This window comes from Osmerus eperlanus, chromosome 2 (genome assembly GCF_963692335.1).
Source record: "Osmerus eperlanus chromosome 2, fOsmEpe2.1, whole genome shotgun sequence".
Classification (NCBI taxonomy): Eukaryota; Metazoa; Chordata; class Actinopteri; order Osmeriformes; family Osmeridae; genus Osmerus; species Osmerus eperlanus.
Window position 1 is genome coordinate 8013965 of NC_085019.1, and position 22049 is coordinate 8036013.

The 22049-nt window shown below is 41.2% G+C and overlaps 1 protein-coding gene across 1 annotated transcript in view; it reads right to left on the reverse strand.

The window, feature by feature from the left end:
* Window positions 1–19888, reverse strand: part of baiap3 (BAI1 associated protein 3) — a 36103-nt gene extending 16215 nt beyond the window's left edge. Inside the window, exons 1-16 of the mRNA XM_062450627.1 lie at window positions 19485–19888; window positions 14645–14791; window positions 8025–8112; window positions 7428–7511; window positions 7085–7192; window positions 6446–6505; window positions 5750–5816; window positions 5082–5295; window positions 4835–4879; window positions 4618–4695; window positions 4344–4449; window positions 4140–4247; window positions 3943–4035; window positions 3733–3836; window positions 3324–3441; window positions 2972–3096 (exon numbers count right to left, since the gene is read on the reverse strand). Coding sequence (XP_062306611.1) covers window positions 2972–3096; window positions 3324–3441; window positions 3733–3836; window positions 3943–4035; window positions 4140–4247; window positions 4344–4449; window positions 4618–4695; window positions 4835–4879; window positions 5082–5295; window positions 5750–5816; window positions 6446–6505; window positions 7085–7192; window positions 7428–7511; window positions 8025–8112; window positions 14645–14778 — 1532 coding nt within the window. The 5' untranslated portion in view covers window positions 14779–14791; window positions 19485–19888. The remainder of the gene's footprint in view (window positions 1–2971; window positions 3097–3323; window positions 3442–3732; window positions 3837–3942; window positions 4036–4139; window positions 4248–4343; window positions 4450–4617; window positions 4696–4834; window positions 4880–5081; window positions 5296–5749; window positions 5817–6445; window positions 6506–7084; window positions 7193–7427; window positions 7512–8024; window positions 8113–14644; window positions 14792–19484) is intronic.
* Between the last annotated feature and the right edge of the window lie 2161 nt (window positions 19889–22049).

The following is a 22049-nucleotide window of genomic DNA, read 5'->3' on the forward strand; positions in this document are numbered from 1 at the left end:
TCTTTGCTTGTGGCGTTTCTGCAGCTGCCTTGCAGTAAAGCTATAGTTAGCCTAGCTATCCCCCAAGTTAACAGATGCGAAACGAATGTTCTGCCAAAGGTAGTCACGCGTGTTTTCGTGACGTTAGTGACGTAGTGACGTTAGTAACGTCAGTGACTGTGGCTAGCAAATTAGCCACCGTTAGCTTCACTTTTCGCCACAAAAACTTAACTTCAGCCTAAACCATGCAACGGAACGTAAATTCCAATAGAAGCAACTCAATCGCTACCAAGACGAAACTTTTGACACCTACGTTGTCTATGTAGGCCAAATATTGACTGAGTTTTAGGGGGGCAAAAAGAAATAAAAATAATAATAATATATATGTGAGAGAACAAAGGTTGTGCTCTCGCCGAAGGCTTGAGCACACCCAACTAGAAAAGGCTGTTCCTGCGAAACAGCAGTGAGAATGCTGAAAACCTGAATGGGGATAGCTGACCATGCTAAAAAAGCTGAAAAGTGAAAATTTAGTAGAAAGTTATAAGCTGAAGCTTCAAAGCAACCGAAAGGTATTTTTGAAAGGGGCTGGAGCAGCATTCCAACAATGATTTGAAAGGATTTACCATTACTTTTAAAGGGAGAATAATTTGCACAAAAACCTTTATATTTTAAAAAGTATAAAAGTGAGAAATGAGAAAATACCCGCAAGCTGAAATGAATTTCAAAAATGTGTGAGTGACACAAAAGAGGCAGTGTGGAAGCTGTACTGCATCATCTGCATCATCTTAACAAAGCTAAGAGCTAATATAGCCTACAATGCGGGAGAAGCTGAAAGCTGAACTGTTAAACAGAAGAAGTAGGCTAGCTAGTCGGAACAAGAATATTATCGTTTTAACAGCTGAAATTATAGTTGGGATAGTAATAGCAGTAGCAGATGTAGCCTACCATTGAGTGCGTTTACTCGGCTTTCTTAGTAGGATTCAATGTGTTGATGGAATGAAACATACAGCAGTAGAGCCGATACAGGAAGACACGGCGACACTTTGTTGCAGAAGGATGATGGTGCAAGTTTTGTCCGTGGAGCATACAACGATTAATAAAAAAGAATCATGTAGACGCGTTTATTGAGTAATCGCATAACTAATTACACATGTAAACGGAGTAATCGTATTATTGGCATAAACCGACAATTGCTAGTAATCGTGTTTCTCATGGTCAAGTAAACGTACCAATCACCTGTGTGAGAGACTGAGTGGTGCGTCTGTCGTTACGGTGATGGTGCAGCTATGATTGCTAACGCGCTGAGGGCAGAGAATAAGAGAAATGTAGCTAGAATCCACACCTCAAACAAGATAACCTAGACGCAAAACTGTACGTCCAATCCAAAATATAAGGATATTTTCCGAGACCCAAGACTCTGCCGAAACCAGAGATATTCTTTATATGTCTGTGCAGTCAGAAATACGACTCTACCTGCAGTTTCAAAAACGTGTTCCTTTTGCTTTCCTGGTGCTTGTTTGTTTGGTTGCCACGGTGATGGCGCAGCTGTGATAGCTAACGAGCTAGGCAGAGAGAAAAACGAACATTTACCTAGCATCCACACCTCAAACAAGTTGACCTAGACGCAAAACTATACGTCCAATCCAAAATATAAGGATATTTTCCGAGACCCAAGACTCTGCCGAAACCAGAGATGTCCTTTATATGTCTGTGCGGTCAGAAATACGACTCTATCGGCAGTTTCAAAATCTTGTTCCTTCTTGCTTTCTCTGACTGATTTTACTCACCTCTCCATTGAAGTTAGTGAGAGAATTTGAAAGGCTGCTCTCGCTTCAAGGCTCATAGCTGAACATCTGTAAATGTGAGCTCTTTAGTAGTTACATTGGCTGAAAGAGGACAATTTTTCCTACATTTTAAGGTATAACTTGTTTCTGTAAGTTAAACTATATGAACGTTAGAGGAATTTGTTTGACAAATTAGTTGAATATCAGAAAAAGAGCAGCCAGCAGAGTGTGCCACTCTGCTTGCTGCTCATTCATAAAAATCAAGAAGGAGCAAACATTTTAATGTATTTCAAACTGTCATAATTCAAAATTGGCTGAACATTTGAAAAAGATGAATCATTTGGGAATAGCTGAATGTCTTGTGAACATTTTAAAGGTTGAATGGTGTCTCTAGCTGAAAGTAAGCTGAAGTAGTTGCGTTTGAAAGAGGAGGAAGCTTTTTAATGATTTGAAAGGATTTACCATTACTTTTAATGGGAGAATAATTTGCACAAAAACCTTAATGTCTTAAAAAGTATAAAAGTGAGAAATACCAAAAGTCATAGCCATCATCTCCTGAAGGAGCTGAACGTTTTGATACAAAAGTTGTAGGAATCGGTTAAAGTATGCAGAACGAGTTAAAGGCCAAAAAACGGCGGAAGAACTGAGAAGTTGAAAAGCAATAGTGAGAATGCTTAACAGCATTCTCACAATAATATATATGTGAGAGAACAAAGGTTGTGCTCTCGCCGAAGGCTTGAGCACACCCAATAATATATATGTGAGAGAACAAAGGTTGTGCCCTTGCCGAAGGCAAAGCACACCCAATTAACAGGAAGACATACGAGTGTGTGCGTGCGTCTGTGCGTGCATGTGTACTTTGTGAGATTTCTCTAGAGGAGTCAATCTCTGGGCAGAGTCTGAAATCTTATTGGAAAGAACCCCACAGGATATCAATTCTTCCAATCTGGTCTTTGCAGTGTGGCACCCCATGAGGATGCTCATACAGAAAGGGCACAGCAACTTGAGATTTAGAAACACAGCTGCTTTTATTGGCAAAATGACCGCCAATCACGCGCAAATGACTGACTGGGTTCTATAGCTCTCCTAAACACTAGAACTGACTGAGGTACTGACTGACATGGCTGTAGACTGTATGTCTATGCATATCAGTGGCCCAGTGGAGTGTTGAGCAGCATGCAGGAGAGAGGTGACGGTAGTGAGTTTACCTCAGCATGAGTTCACAGCGTGTGATGGCGGATGGACTGGAATAGGGAAACACCTGACGCATGCTCTTCATCAGGCCCAGGCAATGCTCTATGTGGAGCCGGAAGCTGTCAGACAGCTGCCTCTCCTGAACACAATGCAGGCAACACATGACTCAGTCTCGCATGACCAAAACAAACTATACAAAATCTATATTCCATATCTAGTTAGGGGTTTGAGACTGAATTCATGTGTTTTAATACATCCACTACTCCATGGAGATAATTACCATTTTTAAATGCGCTCAACCTGTAACAATGTAGAACACCTCATGGAATGAGACGGAGACAAAAGGGGGACTGAGGGAGGACCTACCAAGTCTCCTCTGACCTCGGGGGGATCCCACTCTGCATCGATGGTTCTGAGGAGACGCAGCAGCAGGGTGTAGCAGACCCTCTGGGACCGGTGGTGGCTGCTGTAGCACTGCCAGCGGCTGCAGACGAGGGCAACATCAAACCAGGACCGTTACCTCTCGCCTCGTGTCAAGAGCTTGTCATTACACGGTGCAAGGTATATGTTGAACTACACTTGAAACCGGTTGACTCACTATGTGAAACAATATGTAATAAGTCATATATGATTCATAATGAATGCTGGTTAGAAGGCTTGTTGGCAAGAAATGTTAGGTTTACTTAAAAAAGAGCTTCAACTACAAACAGTGTTTACAGTATAAATAGCACCACAATATTTGAAGTACAGAATACAGCATGATCTATGAACTGACATGATGGCCTGTTGCAGGGGTGAGAGGTCAGTTTGAACTGCATGATGGGAGAGCACAGTCCATGCTGGTGGAGTCACTTGCCCGTTCCAATTGTAAGGCTCTTTCTGAAAATGAAAACAATATTACCTACCTACAGTATTATTGAATGACAATATACTGTATATCCTATTCCATAAAATATAAATCAAATAGTTAAAAGTTATGTTTCACCTGAATGTGAGCATGTTCATACTCCAGTATCTGACTCAGCATTTTCTTGTGAATGAGAATATTAGAATCCCTCTTACTCAGTGTTGTGTCTCTCTGAGGAACATAAAAAAGGAGCTCCTTTAATAGTCTGTACTAGACCTTCAACAGAGAGGTGTTGGAGTATGGCGAGTTTGGTGAATGTGGGGAGACATTCAAACCTGAGTTGTGAAGAGCTTCAGGATCAGGTAACATTCCCCCTGGACCTTGGAGGCACTAGATCTAGGCTCAAGTTTAAACCATTTATCATACCCCACAACAGGGATCTCCTGCATGGACAACAGGATAAGAAAATGACGTCAAAAGCCCCTGGAACCAACAAGGAAAGGTCAGGCCCAAAGTTATTGTATATTTAGATGACTCACATTTAGAGGAACGTTGATGCACCCCAAGAAGTCATCAGCATTTTCCTCGGACCCAGACGCTGCTGTTCCATTGGACCGAACAGATTTAGCAATCTGCTTGAAGTACCTGGTGAGATAATCAACGACAAACCACAGAAACACACGTCCAAGTGATCAGCACATCCTCTGTGTCTTGATAATAAAGAACCTTTAACTTCCCTGTAATGCAACCACAGAGGGTCAGAACCTTCAAAGTGTATATGTGTATGTCTGTACTAAGTTTTGAATATTTTACCTGCCCATTCCTCGGAATCCACTGACTTCATTCAGTTTTTTGCAGGCTTCAGCCACCGAGACATCATCATCGTGATCCCTGTGGAAATTAAAGATCAAGGTTTATCAGAGATGGTCCTATGCCCAGCATTAGATCAGATCAGATCAGATCCAAGAGAGTGCCGTCAAAATATTCTAATATTAGTCTTCCTGTAGACCAGACTTCTGAGTGAACATACCATATGTCTAGATGAAGTAGATCGCTATGGACATCATCGATGTCGCTGTGAAGGACGAATGTAAAAAAACACAGAAGACACTCATGTCATCATGGTCATTCACAGTATTGGTGATAGAAAGCCTGTGAACAGTCACACTGAGTTGTGAATCACAGAACATCCTAAATGGGCAGATCATCAACTGTGGAGTTTTTCCTACAAGCACACCAAACCTCTCACAGACTGACGAGACGGAAGCAGTGCTTACAAGGCAAAGTGCTCATTCCAAACGGGGTTGAGGGTTTCAGGCTTGACCTCAGTGACCTGGATGCAGCGTGCAGCCAGTACTTCCTTCACACTGGAACGCTTCTCCAGTTTGTCCTTCCTCTTCCTGAAGCTAAACTTCCTCTCCTTTTTCTCCTCTGTCTCTCGTGGGCTCTGACCCAGCAGGATACCCAGCATGCAATAGGGGTCGCTGTACCCTGCCCAGCCCCCCGGTGAACACACAAGAAAGGTTAATGTGCACTCCGAACCAGTGCTATTAGATAATGAGGTTCCACTCAATTGGGGTTCAGAAAGAGAAAGCAATCATCCAACAGTGTTTTTAGACAATGCTCTGAGCAGTGGGATAACTTGAAAGCTTTATGAAAAGATGACAAGTCTAGAGCTTCAGTCAGTCCCTTTGAAGAACTTGAGTACACCAAGTCATTTAGCAGATGCTCTTATCCAGAGCGACTTACAGTAAGTATGCAAGCATGCAAGCCTTACTCCCTCCAAGAACAGACCAGGTTAATCTATCCTGTACTGCCACTCATTAATATGACCAAAGGCTTTCTAAATTCCTTACGTAAAGCATTTTTTTCGTGTTCACATTTACAGATTAATTTACAGAAAACATTCCTCTGATGAAAATGGGCAAAAGAATGAATCTCTTACCATTTGCATCTTTTGCCATTAGATTTTTTCCTTTCATGACAGAAACCCTCAGGGAGAAACTGGCTCTCTGTAAAATAAAGTGTACGCCCATGTAGTCAGACACCCATTAGTCAATAAACATTTATACCAAACCACTAAGTGTGGAACGCACACTGAACCCTAGATTACGCTTCTTTTTATTGCACTTTCACTGTGGTATAGAAATCAGGCATACATGCTGCAGGAGTCTGCCAAGGAAGTGTAATCGATGGCTGTTTTCTTTGTCAGATGCTTCATGCCTGGCATTGTGTACCAGAAAGGTGGAAAGAGACTGCTGTGCATGTGAAAGCTGAGATCCTTTTTAAAAAGGAGCGTTTAAATGGCACAATATCTTTCAGTCTTTTAAGAAGCCTTGCAGAAGGATCCCAGCATCTCTTTCAGACACTTGAAAGGTTTCTCATAGTTGGATGGACGAAAGGGACTCCTGCCTGTTCAGGTACTAGCTGTTAATCTTTCCATTATATCTCACCAGGCCCTTATTTATTGAACGTTCCTTGTAGGGGGAAGAGGAAAATGTCTAAACACAATGACTAGCGGCCACATCGTTTTGACACAGCACCCTTATAGCGGTCGAGGATAGTTGCTTGGGTGTGAGAAAATATGTAAGCAACAAGAATCGAGCAAAGGACATGGAGAAAAAGTAACAAAGCATCTCACCTTGGATTCTTGGACTCTCTGCAGAGTAATGTCATGCTCCTCCTGACCCAGATCAAACACCTGACAGAGAGGGGCGGAGAAGGAAAGGTCACACTGTGCCACAGAGGCTCATGCGTCTGTGAGCATATTAGCGATAGACACGCAGGGCAGGTCATGGAGTTTGTACAGCTCATAGTGAGAATGTCTATACTGTTTGGCTCTGCCACTAACTAGCCCTGAAATAAAGCAGAACAAGATGGCTGTACAGATCCCATCTCATCCCCCTCATAGAACTTTAAAGAGAGCCATGTCAGCTACCACACTGCTGAGAGCCACAAGCCGGGCACAACAAGATGTGCCAGCGTTAGAGTGACAGTGTCTGACTTGTTATATCACAGCTAAACATCGATACTTGGTAGGCACGGACTTTGATGTTTAATCAGATCTGAGGCAAGCACATCTGCACTAACTTATAGAGACATCCTATTACAAAAACTAGTGGTCAGCCTTAAATTGGGAATTTTCCCGGTTTATGATTGAAATTTATGATACATTTGACTGATAATTTGGAACACTCAGTTTAAAATGCCTCGTCATTTTAAACCCTTGTTTTGTCTCTGTGTTTCAGACATGATGACAATCCCTGATGTGCATGGTTACCTTTAGCAAGTAGCTGAAGATCTCTCCTTCTCCGGCGACATATTCCGGTGAAGGCACTCCGACCCTGTTCACCACTGTGTACACCGCCTCCTCATACAAGAGGTCCAGCTGAGGAAAACCATACCCAAACACATGATTAGATACAGCCTCATGCAATTTTATCAGCAGCACCATCATTAAATCCAGGTCATTGGAGAAAAAAAAACTATTGTATCTTTGTCGTCAATGGTAATGGGACTATGATCTGTTTCATAAACATAAAAAAAAATCTGTATTCGCTTTCATTTTATGGTGCTCTACCAGTAATTTGAGCATAGCCAGGTCAGAACCTCAACCCACTCACCTCCCTCCTGGTGGCTCTGTCTGGTACAAAGGCCTGCTCAATGTGTTCGGGGGGTGGGTCTGCAGTGCTGCTCCCTCCCTGGCACTGTGGGGACAGAACTCAGGGCTCACAAACTTCAGAAGCAAAAATCTAAAATCACCATGACAGCCTGAATACGGTCACGGCATTAGGGGAAGTCACAGTCAGCCATAAGACATTGTGTCTTTCAGTCCCGGTACACACAGCATAACTCAAAAGACAATAGGTATCACATAGATGTATGTTTTGGCCTGTTCTTCACCACTTTAATACCACAAGCCTATAGGAATCAAGTGCTCTCAGATAAACCTCTTAATAGGGCCCACTGAGTGTGAGTCCGCTTCGTCTGGCGTGGGCAGTGAGGAGGCTGGAGATAGCCACAGAGAGCAGCTTGTGACAGCTGAACTTCCAGCCTTTTGAGCATTCTACTCAACCTTGTCCTTCTGTCCACACACGTCATACTTGGCCTTGTGGCATGGGGGGGGGGGGGGGGGGGGGAGTGCTGACCATGTGCATCCCCCATGTCTATCCATTATCATATTTCCACAGGAGAAGGAGAAGAGCCAGGAGAGGGTTTACCTCAGCATTGTGAGCATGCAGAATGTTCTCCTGCTTCTGGAGTATGTTGTTCATGCGCTCAAAGAACTCCTCCTTCCCTTCTGGAACCCTTGTAAACAAAAAGGAAAGAGACAAAAACATACTCTTAAGAGAGAAACATCATTGTATTTCAGCTCTGATATATGGATTAGGTCCTGTCCATGTGCTTAGAACCTAGGCAAACATAACATGCTTTTTCCAGACAAGTTCAAAAGGAGCCTAGCATAGCCAATACACTCAGCACATGTATATCTTTTTGTAAAATGGGCAGGGCTGTCAATCACAACCGGTGACAGATAATCATTCAATCACAACTATTCTATTGAGAGGGATATTTGAGAGGGAGTGAGTGGTAGTCGGTACTTCTATAGAACAGATGAACACTAGGTCAGCTGTCACATTACCTTTTTTATCTGCAGAGAGGCCAAGGGAATAGTCTGCCAATAAAGTCTCTTTGTCTGTTTGCTTTGTTCTGACCTGTGTAAACAGCAGATAAACGCAGCAACCTGTGTTTTTGTCACGTATCAAAAAGAACCAACATACTGAACTCTCACACCACTGCCTATCCTCTCTGGAGCTTTATTGTTCTGCAGTAATAATAATCTACACGATGGCTTCAAGTGGCCTCACACTATACTACGACCATGTTAATCTATTACTGCGATGAATAGAGATCCTAGGGAGATACAAAATACGTTTTTATTTTCTCTCTCTCTCTGTGCGGGTGAATCCTTTGACTTGTGCCACTTGCTAATTTCATAGCCCTAGTCACCATGGTGATAAAGTCACATTGAACGAGGGAGTCTTTGGAACAGCAAAACACCTTGGGAGACCGCCTCACCCACCCGTCCCCACCCATCCCCCCTCCTGCACAGAAAACTGTTCTGGCATGAGCAGAAGCAAAGGAAACATTGCCTGCCACCTCTGTCCCCTACCTAGCTTCCTCAAATCCATTTTCCACCAACGCATTATGGATGCTGGTTCGGAGCCAGAGCTTAATCTCGAACCAGTTCTTCTCTTTCGACAGCCTAAGAACCGGCTCCGAACCAGGGAAAGTGGTTCTTAAGTAGCAACAAAACATAGGTGGGCTAAAGTAGGAACCGCTTGCGTCAGGGGCGAGGGCGGGGTTACCGTGACAAACAGAATCCTTTGACCGCCATTGCTGTAAATTTTTACAATTCATATTTACATTTAGTCATTTAGCAGACGCTCTTATCCAGAGCCACTTACAGTAAGTACAGGGACATTCTCCCTGAGGCAAGTAGGGTGGGGTGCCTTGCCCAAGGACACAACGTCATTTTTGCACGGCCGGGGATCGAACCAACATAGCCCGACTCCCTAACTGCTCAGCCATCTGACTCTATATTTCAGATAAACGGTACGTGTAAATCAGCATCTGAATTCAAACGTGATGAGAAAAGGGCAGTGTAGTTGCTGAAATGTGCTTATTTTATTGATGAAACGGCTAATTTCTAAAGTTTCTCCGACTTTTTGATAACCTACCGCAGCTAGCATCGCAGTGCAGACGCTAGTTGCTGCATTTTATCATAATCCTATAAATGACACACATTTTAAGTTTGGTTTGAACTTTATTAAGTGAGCCTATATTTAACACAAATGTAATACACAAGCACTATAGAGCAAAAGTTTATAAAATGTTGCGCTGATAATGCCAGTGTTGTCTGCTAGTCCAGGGTATTGCACAATAGCCAAGAAAACACGCATCTCAACCTCGCGTTCTTCGGATTGCTAAACACTAACAGCCTTTAGACGAGCTCTGCTTTGTGTTTGGCGCTGCCAGGGTTGCCAGGTCTGTGCGACAAAACCAGCCCAATGGCCAATCAAAACCAGCCCAAAGGCCAATAAAACCAGCCCAATATCAGAACTCAAAATATGCCCCTGCCAAACCATATACACTGATTTTAAAGTCCAACAGCATTGCTATCATTGCCAAATGTATTGTAATATCTACAAAGAAACACCAAATGTTTAGTATGCCAGAATTAAAAGCAGTTTTCAGGAGGTTTTCTCAGGAGACAGAGCATTAGGCACGTGTGCACATGCACAGTGCGTGTGTTTATGAGGGTCCATGTCAATGTGTGTACTTGCTGATCTGGAGTCAGTTGGGTAGGATTTGGGTATAAATAATTTCATTTAAAATATGGATTTTTATTTAAAGATATTCATGTAATTTGCATGCAAAATAGGTCTACCCAAACCAGCGGACAAAAAAAATTCAACCCGCGGCAACACTTCAAAAGAAAACCGCGGACCTGGCAACACTGGGCGCTGCTGCGCTACCGTTGCTGGGAAAGATGAGGAAAAGATGACGTATACAGTGACGTAATGATGTGGCTCTGTGGTGGCTCTCTAGTCCGTGGAAAAGCAAACCAGTTCTTAGAAGGCTCGCAAATTGAACCAGCTCCGAACCGGCTCTAGCACCAGCTCCGAATTAGCTCCCGGTTCACTTTGGTGGAAAGTTTTCTTTACTTCTCTTTTCCAGCTCAGTCCCTGTCTCCTGGCCTGTCTCCATCCCCATCTGTCTCATTATGCTGATGGGCTGTCCCCATGGTCCAGTCATGCTTCGTTATTGCCTCCATCACATCCCAGCAGGCATGTGGCAGCCAACACACTGCTCACTGATCTCCCCATCTTCAGGGGTCAGGAGTAGATGGTACACCCTCAAGATATTGATGGAGACTAATGGTAATCATGCTGGCAAGTCTTCATCACAAGAATGCCATGACGCCTGACTGGTGACCATGTACTGTACACAGTGAAAAATAAATAGCCTTTATACATAATAAAGTAGTAACAGTAATATCAAATCTTTTGAAAAATCTACTCAGACGGAAAAAGGAAAATGACTCATGTGAAGTAAATGTAGATTTGGCAGTCTAGGGACCCAGTCTGACATTACAAAGGAAGTTTACATGTTGACAGCAAGAAAGGCACAAGCTTTTACTTTGTTAATCCTGAGCAGACAGGATGTGTGGGGGAGTGCAGATAATTCATTCAGGTGTTGTAGATGTAAAATAAGCCTTCCGAAAATTCAGTTTTTTGGTCAATTTTTACCTACTTGAAGGTTTGAGAAATGAACATTGATTCCACATTCTCTCTATTACTCTCCCTCTCTCACATACACACAAAACCTAGACAACAGTCCCATTTTATGTTGCTAGGAAACAGGTTCTTCCCATACAGCCTTTTATTATTATTCCAATCTATTTTGATTATTCATTCAATGCCTTCACTTGCGGTTTCTGTCTAGAGACTAAATTAGGAGAGAATTGCACAAATAAAAACATACATTTCAAGTTCCTTGGACAATATTAGTTTTGAAAATTGTTTATAATTGGCCAGGTCACATGGAACTTTCCTTTTGGGTATATAGGGCCATAAAATGACTGACAAATCTATTTATAGAATAGTTTTTCCTGTGTAGCAGGATTTGAACAGAATAAGACATTCTAATTACATACATTTCAATTAAAATATATGAACATTTGCAATTCGATTAGGTCGGTAAAGCAGTTATTGCTTGACATTTACAATTTATTGTACAGTGCATCTGGAAAGTATTCACAACGCTTAACTAAAAAAAAAAAAAAAAAATCTAAATTCAACACACAATAGCCCCTAATGACAAAGTGAAAAGTTAGCTTCATATTCTTAATAGATTTGCAAAAATTATACGGAGATATAAGTATTTAAAGACTTTGCTCAATACTTTGTTGAAGCAACTTTAGCAGCAATTACAGCCTCAAGTATTTTAGAGTATGACACCTATCGTTGGGCAGTTTCTCCCATTCTTCTTTGCAGGACCTCAAGCTCCAACAGGTTGGATGGGGAGCGTCGGTGCACAGCCACTTTCAGATCTCTCTAGAGATGTTCAATCGGGTTCAAGTCTGGGCCACTCAAGTACATTCAGTCGTCCCGAAGCCACTCCTTTGTCATCTTAGCTGTGTGCTTAGGGTCGTTGTCCTGTTGGAAGATTAACCGTTGCCCAGTCTAGAGGTCTAGAGCGCTCTAGAGCAGCGCTTCATCAAGGATGTCTCTGTATATTGCTGCATTCATCTTTCCCTCGATCCTGACTAGTCTCCCATAGATTTGCAAATATTTCCAAAAACCTTTTTTCACATTATCATTATGGGGTATTGTGTGTAGAACTTTGAGGGAAAAAAATTATTGAATCAATTTTGGAATACGGCTGTAAAATCACGTGGAAAAAATTAAGCGCCGTGAATACTTTCCGGATGCACCGTACATGACATCTGTGGCTCTTATATTTGCCAGTTTTTCCTCAGATCCTCAGAGCACTCGTTATCTGTTAATAATTTTTAGGATGCTGAATACATTCTTCACAGTCATCTTTGTCCCTTGGACTGATACTAAGCAATAACCGTTTCTTTCTGTAAATCCTTAATGACACATTTATTAAGTCAAGTACAGATTAATATTGATATTATTGCTTTAAAAAAATCTATGTTTCTCTTATGATAACTTGCAATGCGAAGATTGTGTATATTAAAGTATATTTGAACATCTTATTAAAGTATGGATGAGCTCATTTTAATTGATGTTAGAGCATTTCAGTTGATTAAATGTCAGTTGATTTTATATTCAATTCACTATAATCATCATCTCGTCAACATTTTACAACATGTTTTTCAGAATTCAAATTATTTTAATAGTACACAATTCAAAAATGTGTAAATAATTAAGACCTTTGTCCAAGCATAAGATAGCACTTTAAAAAGAGAATACAAACAGCCTATGGGGAAATTTCTGTCTATTGCATAATAATCTCCTGTCCACTGCTAATCTTTACATGGATCACTGGCTAATAGGTGTGCTGCGTCTATGCACAGACATAATACAATTTCACTGAGAAACCGTATGATTATGCATGTTCTGGCTCGGAATATTGCTGTTTACAACAATCTTTTCTTGACATGACTGACGACAGAGCTCTCACAAGACTTTAATCATCAGGGTTCTCTGCATCTTGGGTCAGCTATAGAGGGAGGGGCCCAGTCTTATTTCCATGCTGCTAATGAGAGGGGCCACAAGATCAGGGCCACTGTATGTGTCTACGGTTAACGAAGAAGAAAAACAGTCTCTCCGTTCTCTAATGATGAGAGCTCAGTCACCACTCATGGTCTTGGGGCTGCGCTCTGGGCTCAGTGGGGATGCATATCCATGGGGGCTGACAGAGGAAGACACGCCTGTCCTCCTGGACCTCCAGGAAGTGTGAGTGTGGGTTCATTAGAGCCATCACTGCGACACAGGACCAACTGTAATCAGTCTCATTGCACTCTATCATGTATGGGAGGCATCCTATTTCCAGGGATAGACTAAGTCTCTTACATCGAAAAGATCCTGATCGACTTTCTTTTTATATTCTATTTAGAATGTATTTGATTTAATGTGCTATATAACTCTTGTGCTGCCTTCGGGTCACATGACCCAAAGGTTCATAACGAACCATCGTTGTGTTTACCCAATATAAAAACAAATAAAAATAATTTTCTTTTAACCTTCGCAATGTGGGGGGTCTGAGACAGCCCAACGGTTAAAAGAAAATGCTTTACTTTGTTTTTGTATGCGGTAAAGTTGTCGCAATACGACGGTGGGTCAGAATGACCCGAAGATAACACAAGGGATAAACAATTGCTGATCTCAGTTCGAAGCCTATATACGGTGTTAAGACAATAATAACCAATGTTCTGGATTCATCGTCACATATGTTTTTCCCCTCTCAAATAAAGTGGGTACAGTTGTTAAAAATAAAACTGATTGTACTTTCTGAGCAGATGTAACAAACTGACGTGTTTAGGTTGCTATAGAAATCTCAATGTTTGCATGGCCATTACTTTTGGATTTGACATCATATGAAAATAAAAAGGAAGATGCACTGAAGTAGGCCTGGAGAAACAATTGATTTACTTGGGCCTTTGAATCAGGCACAGTCATCTTCCTGAGTATTTATAGGACTGAACATTTTCATGACTCATTGCATTCATCAATAATAAAAGAGAGGTATAATTTGCTTTGGTTTATGAGGAACATTGTTTGGTTCTATATAGCGCATGATAGAAACTTAACTCAAACAGGAAACGTAAGTTACAAGGTGCCAGGTCGATACATTTGTTAGCCGATTGGTATGTTACCCAATCACCAAGTGTCTGACTGTATGTGGCTCTAAGAATTTAAGATGGCTGATCTGTCCTTGGGGAAGAATTTGTGCAAGGCATTCTCAAAACAGGTCCAATCTCTGAAGCAAAGGATGCCATCCCCATTAAAACACATTCAGAACAAAGTTTATGGTTCCCAGTACCAGCTGATTGGGACTGAGAAAAACAAGACATGAATTATTACACGGCTAGGCAGCCAATTTAAAAAGACTGTCATTGTCCCTTTTAGCTCCGCCGACAGCAAAAACAGGTGCCCATTAATGAGCCGAATACTAGGACTCATGGTAGAGATGAAGAAAGATAATCCACAGTTCCTACACATGATGTATTGTGTGGTATACACCTGACAAAGTTGAGTGTCAGGTGAGAGGAGCATGAGTTTCTTTCGGGCTCTGTGAGACTTACCCACGGGGTTGAGGGTCAGGGCGGTGAGACGGGGGACTGCTGACAGAGGTTGCAGGTTCCCTTCGTCCCCTCAGGGACTGGCTCCTCTGCACCTGCCTCATCACACTGCTCTTTAGGTCCAGCAGTGTCGTCATTCTGATTTCCTCTCTGCAGAAAGAAAGCACTCATGATCAGGAGACACCTGGCAACAAGGTCCTTGGACATGTGTTATATGGAAGACCACATCCTATATTAACTCATGTCTTCTACAGACATAGGTATTTATCAATGTGTTTCTCATCCCCTGGCTTGATCTTAAGGGATATCTGCTTCAGGATATTTCTCTGCAAATGCACCAGGCTAATCAGTGAAATTAATAACCCCTCTGTTTCTTAACTCAATTACACCCAGAAGTAGTGCTATTTCTGGCTGGGGTTGACTGATATTGTATATTGGACAATTTATCTTCAACTTGCAAGGTAACCAGTATTTTGAGAGGCTCCATGGAAGAAAAAAAATGATTTTCATAAGGAGCATTCAGAAGTGCCCTTCTCTCTCCATACACTCACACAATGTACCAAACACAAAGCATCTAACTAATTTCTTGACCTTGCGCTTCATATCCACTTGAGTTTAACGGTGATATAAGAGACTCAAGAAAGAACTCTGTCAGTTCAACCTCAGTGAGTGAGTAATTTCTGAACATCCCCCAGCTTGAATTCCTGACACGAGTAGAGGCTGTCACAAGACAGAAGCAGAGAAAAGCTCAAATAAATAAATAAATAAATATGCACAAAACACAACAAAAGGGACAAGAGAATGGATTTGATGGAGAAGTTGTTTTAGAAGACTGACAGACACAAGTCTTTTCATCCATTGACAGCGTGTCTGTCTTTTGTCACATCTCTCTTTGAGGATGGGAAGAGGAACGGTACACTGGCTTTGACACAGCAGATGCCATTCAGCTACAAATAAAGAAAAGCATACAAAATCTGCATACTGGGAATCCGACATTGAGCTTGTAGTGTTAATTGGAGCACAACTTTCCATGCAAGAATATGACCTTTTCTGAGGTAGAAGTTAGTGTAGAAGGTGCTCAATGAACGTAATTAGCATAATCTTCCCACATGATTAGAGGATCTGTTTCCGTCTCACGGCATCACACACATTCAACTTACCGACGGCACATCTAGTAGCGTAAAGAAAAAGTCTCAGTTTTGGGTCGGATCATGCATTTATGTTTGCTGCATACAGGTATATCCTTATGCTACTGTGAGGAAGGTTACTTTGAGTCATGACTATGACTGAGTCCCAGTTTGGGAATTCTATCGAACTGCTACTGTACCCGTGTATTTTGCAACTTTGACTGGGGACAGTTAACAGGGATTACAAAGCATCAATTTCCCAGGTGAGCTCATTTCAATTAAAAATGACTCACTCCCAACTGGTCGTCACTGTCTCAGTCATCAACCCCTGGTGACAAAAGCAGACGTGCCACTGTACACAGGGGCACTGGCTGCCAAGGAAACACTGTCATAGCCAAGTGAATGCCTCTCTCTCTGTCGTCTCCATGGGTGCCTGAGCTTCTCCATGGAGTCCCATGCCTCTCTCCTGTGAAAGCCAGAGCCAGGCAGCCAAAGGCTCCTTACTGTAGGGATGAGGGGGTCTCTATGGTAACAGTGCAGGAAGAGTGGTAGTGAATCCAGGTACATTCTCCCAAGAACACGCTTGCTGTTATTATAGCAGTCTTTTCCCCCCTTCACATTGACTCACAACAACAGTTCAGTATATAGCCCCAGTTGCTCAACTCAATATATAGGGTGACTTAAGTAGTGCATGACTGCTTTGTCAGAAATTCAGAACCCCAGAATGGCATGAGGTCTCAATCTTGAGACGCCCTCATATCAAAACCAATTCTGTCAGGAGATAAAGCTAGATTTATGATTCATACTTGTCAGAATAGTTCCTCCCATCTGTGGAATCTTATTCTGCAGATTTATTTCATATACATTGATTAACCTACTGGTCTCCATGAAATGAAATCTTAGAAACCTTTCTAATATCTCCATCAATGTCACCACAAAGTCTCAGCCACACTAAATAAGCCTTTCATTTTCTTCTCAGACAGAATATGATATCAAAACATTTGTTTGCCATGTCTACAAGACTTCAACATGTATTAACTTTGTTCTTCAATATTCTTTTCAGAACCGTAGTTTGGAGAAAAAAAAGTGTCCAGTGGCTTTCAATAACAACCTGATAATAAAATAATTGTAATTGAATAACATATTTTGACCTTCGGATGTATCATAATTCAATTCTACATAATCAGTTGTAGTGGAACAACACAAGGACATGATTGTGCAACTCCCTCCACTGGTGAATGTCGATGAGCTATTTGTTTTTGTCTTCTTGATTAATCAATTGTTTGAGGCCATACGATTGATATCTGAAGAGTATTCTAACGCAAAGCATATGTAAAGAAAATCATGGGGGGGGGGGAATGCTGTACCTTATTGATGTGACAAGGCCTGATTACCCAATTAATGTATGTCCATCACACACTGATGATCTGAAGGACAAGGCTTTGTGACTCTGAAGACAGACACTTCACACCAAGCCAATATGGACATTTCAGCTGACAAGAGAGGATCCCACAATGAGGGAGAACGATCATAGTAATCAGTCTGCATGTACAGATAAGGGACATAATCCCCCTTCAGGCTCTGATAAAAGCAAGAAGACAATGCAGGGGTTTCACAGCAGCTCATTTCCAACACATATCCAGCATGACAATCAGCTACTCCAATCAGCGTTTATGTCAGGGATGACAAGACACAGGCAGACATTTTGCATTTCAGATGGGAGGGGAAAATCCCAATTCTTGAGCTGAGAGTTATTTGGCTTGGATAATGTGTAGGACACTTGTTGCATTGTTACAGCCATAGTGTGGTCTGGCAGCAGAAGCAGCTACAGCCAGATGACGAGGGCTATTTAGGTTCCCAACAACAACAACTCTCTACATACAGCTTCAGTGCATGATAAGTGCATAGTAAATGGTCTAAACAAAAGCATAAAGAAAACAAGCCACATGAGGAAAGTAGTCAACACAATTGATACAAATTCAAATGTTCAAAGAGCTAAATGCTACTACACGTAAAAGACAGAAAATTATAAAGATTTATCTTTTGGTCCACTCTCCTTAAACCTATTGTATATCAAGTTGATAAACCACTAGTAGGTATACCACTGCCAATATCCAAACCATTAGTATATTTAATTCCATCAATCACCATTATGGTCCTTTGAATGTCAGCGACTTTCAGAAAGGCGGAGCTTAACACTGTTTGCTGAGTAGTGTTCAAGAAGAAGCTCACAAGCAGTGAAAACAAACAATGAGATTTTACCCGTCAGTCAACCTGGATGGGGCAGGGTTTTCCCCCGATATAGAACAAACCTCTACACTGACCTGTGTCTTTCTCTTCAATAGCATGCTACATACAGCTACATTTTAACGATAACATTTTAAGAGATTAGGTGTTCAGAAAGTCATTTGAAATATGACTTTCTGAAAAGCGTCTGCTAAATAAAAACACATTGATTATTATTAATATTAAATGTTCTTGTAATTGATTTTGATTAACCACTGTGATATAACAACACACATTGAAAAAGACAACAGCCATAGAAGTCTCTTGATGCTCTAGGGAGACAAATAGGAAGGGAGAAAAATACGAATTCATAGGGTATATAAATCTTCATTAAACAGTGATCATTGGTATACTGGATGTCGCAGATTGAGGTTGATGCATTTTTCTTCTAACACCTCTAGGTTTAGTGGCTAATGGTCACTCAAGAGCTAGAACATGTTCCCATCCGTATATATTTATAGAGCATTAACATTATGAATGAAAGCCTTCTAGTGGATTATACTCAAAGCTTACAATGCTGTGTAACTAACCTCCAATTTGTATTTACAGAAAGTATTGCTAAATTTGTGGGTTGCAAGAAAGGCTTTTTATAACGCACACTATATATTTGACTGGTCATAAGATGGTAAGGCTGTTTCCAAGACAACAACAAATGACATACCCATACCTACACTTTGTAAATTAATGTATGCTTTATGACAATTAGAGGATGGTTGATGAGGAATTCTCTTTCATTGGTCAACATCTGGGATTACAAACATGTACTGTCCTTCTGATTAGGTTTCTAAATAACGGTATGCAAGGCTGTTAAGACATTCTAACATCATACAGAAAAATGATGTGTCTGTAGTCTTTGTATGTTTAAACTAAATGTGTATCTATACCATATGCTTGTTTCTTTGCCAAACAAGTTTCAAAATGTATTCAACCTCTCTTACCTTATGCTACCTAAAAGAACATAGAATAACAGCTCTGTTTCCCTGTTAAGCCTATGATTTAAGTTGTGCAGGCAAAACTAACATAGCTTTAACATCCTCATTAAATGGCTTAAAAAAACATTATGTTTAGCATATGCATATGTTTAGCAATGGAAGTTAAAGGAAACTATTGTAATCACTTTAGAGGGCCTATGGGAGATTTGTTAATTAGCCTATATTTGAATGGAAGAAACTTCGAAATGCGACTGATCACTCAAGTGACCAATGCCCTTCCAGTCATTTAATCAAATAAACCATTGACATTTCATCATTCCCCGAACTTGCTATGAATGCGGGGAAGAAAAATCAACAGGTAGAATCGTTGAATGTTCCCTTTAAGTTAAAAAAATGCCAACGATGATATATTAATTATATTTTTACGTTTTAAAATAAGATTCAATTATGATTCTAGCAAAGTTAGGATATTTCAGATAGATATAAAATCATTCTCACCTGTAGCTTTCTCATTCACAGTTAGCAAATGTTGTTGTTGTCGGGTGCTTTTGAGTTCCTTTAACAAAAACCAATCGACGTTCAAGGCTTGACAGCGTCTTCTCAAAAATGATAGGAGCAAATAAACTACTGCAATAAACGTTCATTTATTGTATTTGATGGAAATAAAACGCGCTCATTTTTCACCGAGCTGTCTAGGCTACTGATGCTCCCGCATCAGCGGCACTAACCGAATATGGTCATAGGAAGTGCAGCACTTCATCTTCCTCTAGCTGTTGCTGAGGGATGTCGTATAACAACCCTGCTAAGAAAGGTTACCCTCATCTGCCAGTTATTGAACTCTACTGTTTGTGCAGTTATGTTCACACACTACATAGGTAGGCCTACTCGAAATACTCCGAAGGACATAATTAAAGCTACTGACCGTATAGGCTACACCTGCCTACACGTGTTACCCTTTATTTGTGATTGGGACCACTTTGTGTTGGCTTATAATGTTGATTGCACAATTGACCATGGGCCCCGTTCGTCGTAAGGGTTGAAGCTAAGTTAATCAATTGTCCCTTTAGCCCGTTAACATTAGCGAGATGAGTGAGAACAGCAAATATCGGTTCGTCAACGGCTGATCCGCATCCAAATCATGTGGTTAATTTCAATCAGGCTAAACTTATCAGGGAAATTGCACGTGCACGTCCTACTTCAAAAGGCAGGAAAGGTCGATCACCAAAACCGTGATTTTCTAACGGTATGATGGCGGAAAAGACAAAAGAGAGAGCGGTGATAGGCTATTCTCGACATCCGAGCAAACTATTATAATGAGTCTGTCTCTACGAAGACAATAAGCATATTATCATGGCTAAGTCAAACACCGCCGCTGCCAGAGCAAGACAAGCAGCTTGGCAAAAAATTGCCGATAAGCTATAAATGCGAAAGTTTTGGGGAAATGTATAGGCTCATCTTAAGTGCCTCATTACCCCAATCAGATCACATTTCTTTAAATGTGCCTGCTGGCAGTAGGCTTAATGGAAATTAATAATCGAATGAGATCTTGCAAGCGAAAATAATGATCTCAACTCTTTCAGAATAAGTAGGATAGATAAAAACAAGGCCACAGAGTATCTAATTGATACGAATTCATAGACACTTATGAGGATATATGTAGGCTACTGAGCTTATATCATGTACTATATATGTGTATATGCATGTAGGCCTATGTGTAAATCCCTCTTTGATTTCATTGACTGGGACATGGCCAGGGAATATGATGAATTGATTCATCAGCTGGTTAAGCGCCAAGTAGCCTACACTTTTCTTACAGCAACGCATGCTGCGGCTTTGCCAATGTTTTCTGCATCGCCTATACTGTATAAAAATGTTGCCTATACCTGACGCAAAAAACCTCAAGGCTATGCAGAGTCTGAAGCACAGTTAAAGTTTATTGTCAATTTCTTCACATGTCAAGACATAAAAAGGAATCGATATGACGTTTCCCACTCTCCCACAGTGAAACATATAAAAAGCACAGGCACAACAGATAAGACAAGACATTTCCTAAAACATAGCGTTACATATTCATATACAGCAGCATAAGCTCATAATAAAGCATAAAGCTTGCTGCGGCGTGTGATATTTGCAATGTACGGCCCGAGAAGGTCTTGCAAATAAATGAGTCCTTGTCCGCTGAATCGATATCGCTCAAACAAGAACTCATCCGTGTGAAATAAAGAATCTTGGCAATCGCGAAGAACTCTATTGGAAACAAGAACTCATCCGTGTGAAATAAAGAATCTTGGCAATCGCGAAGAACTCTATTGGTATGGAAAGCTAATCGAACTAAAATATAGCTCCTTGGTCAACTGGGTCTCTCAAAAAGGGAGCTGCCATGTTATTTTCCGGGGGTGTGGCAAGCTTATCCAGCTACACTTACGTTAGCCTGCTCTGGAGCAGGTTAGTGCTAATTGATATGTTACTATGGTGATTTATCGAAAGTTGCTTCCACGAACCAAAAAGAGGGGCGTTTTTTATCTTAGCCTGAAAATTAGCTCGGTAAACCGCTTAGCAAGCTACGACGAATACCCCCCAACTCCATCACAGATTGGCAGCCTTTAGTATAGACTAATTGATTCTCCGAATTCTTACCGTACAACTGGCATTAGCAACTCCAGAGGTTGATTATTATTATTGATGATTGTGTTGTTTATTCAGTGATTTCCTTAATGGTCTCGGAGATTCGGCATTGCAATAATTACATTCTCAAAGCTTAGCCTATATTTCATGCAATAAGTTCATGGTAAAGTGTTTGAGTAGGCCTATGCAGATCTTGTTTATTTTTCTATAAAATCGTATAATGTCGAGTGATAGTGATAATGTTACGGAAACAAGGTCTATAGCTTATGATACAAATCAGCAGGTGGAGAGGTGCACCACCCCACGCTGTCAAATACTATACACTACCCCCACTCTACTCATTTCTCGGTTGTCACGCACGTACGTACGTGCACGCGTACACATGCTATAAATAGGCACGGACACATTAATTACGCGGGTGCTGTGGTGAGGTGCCTC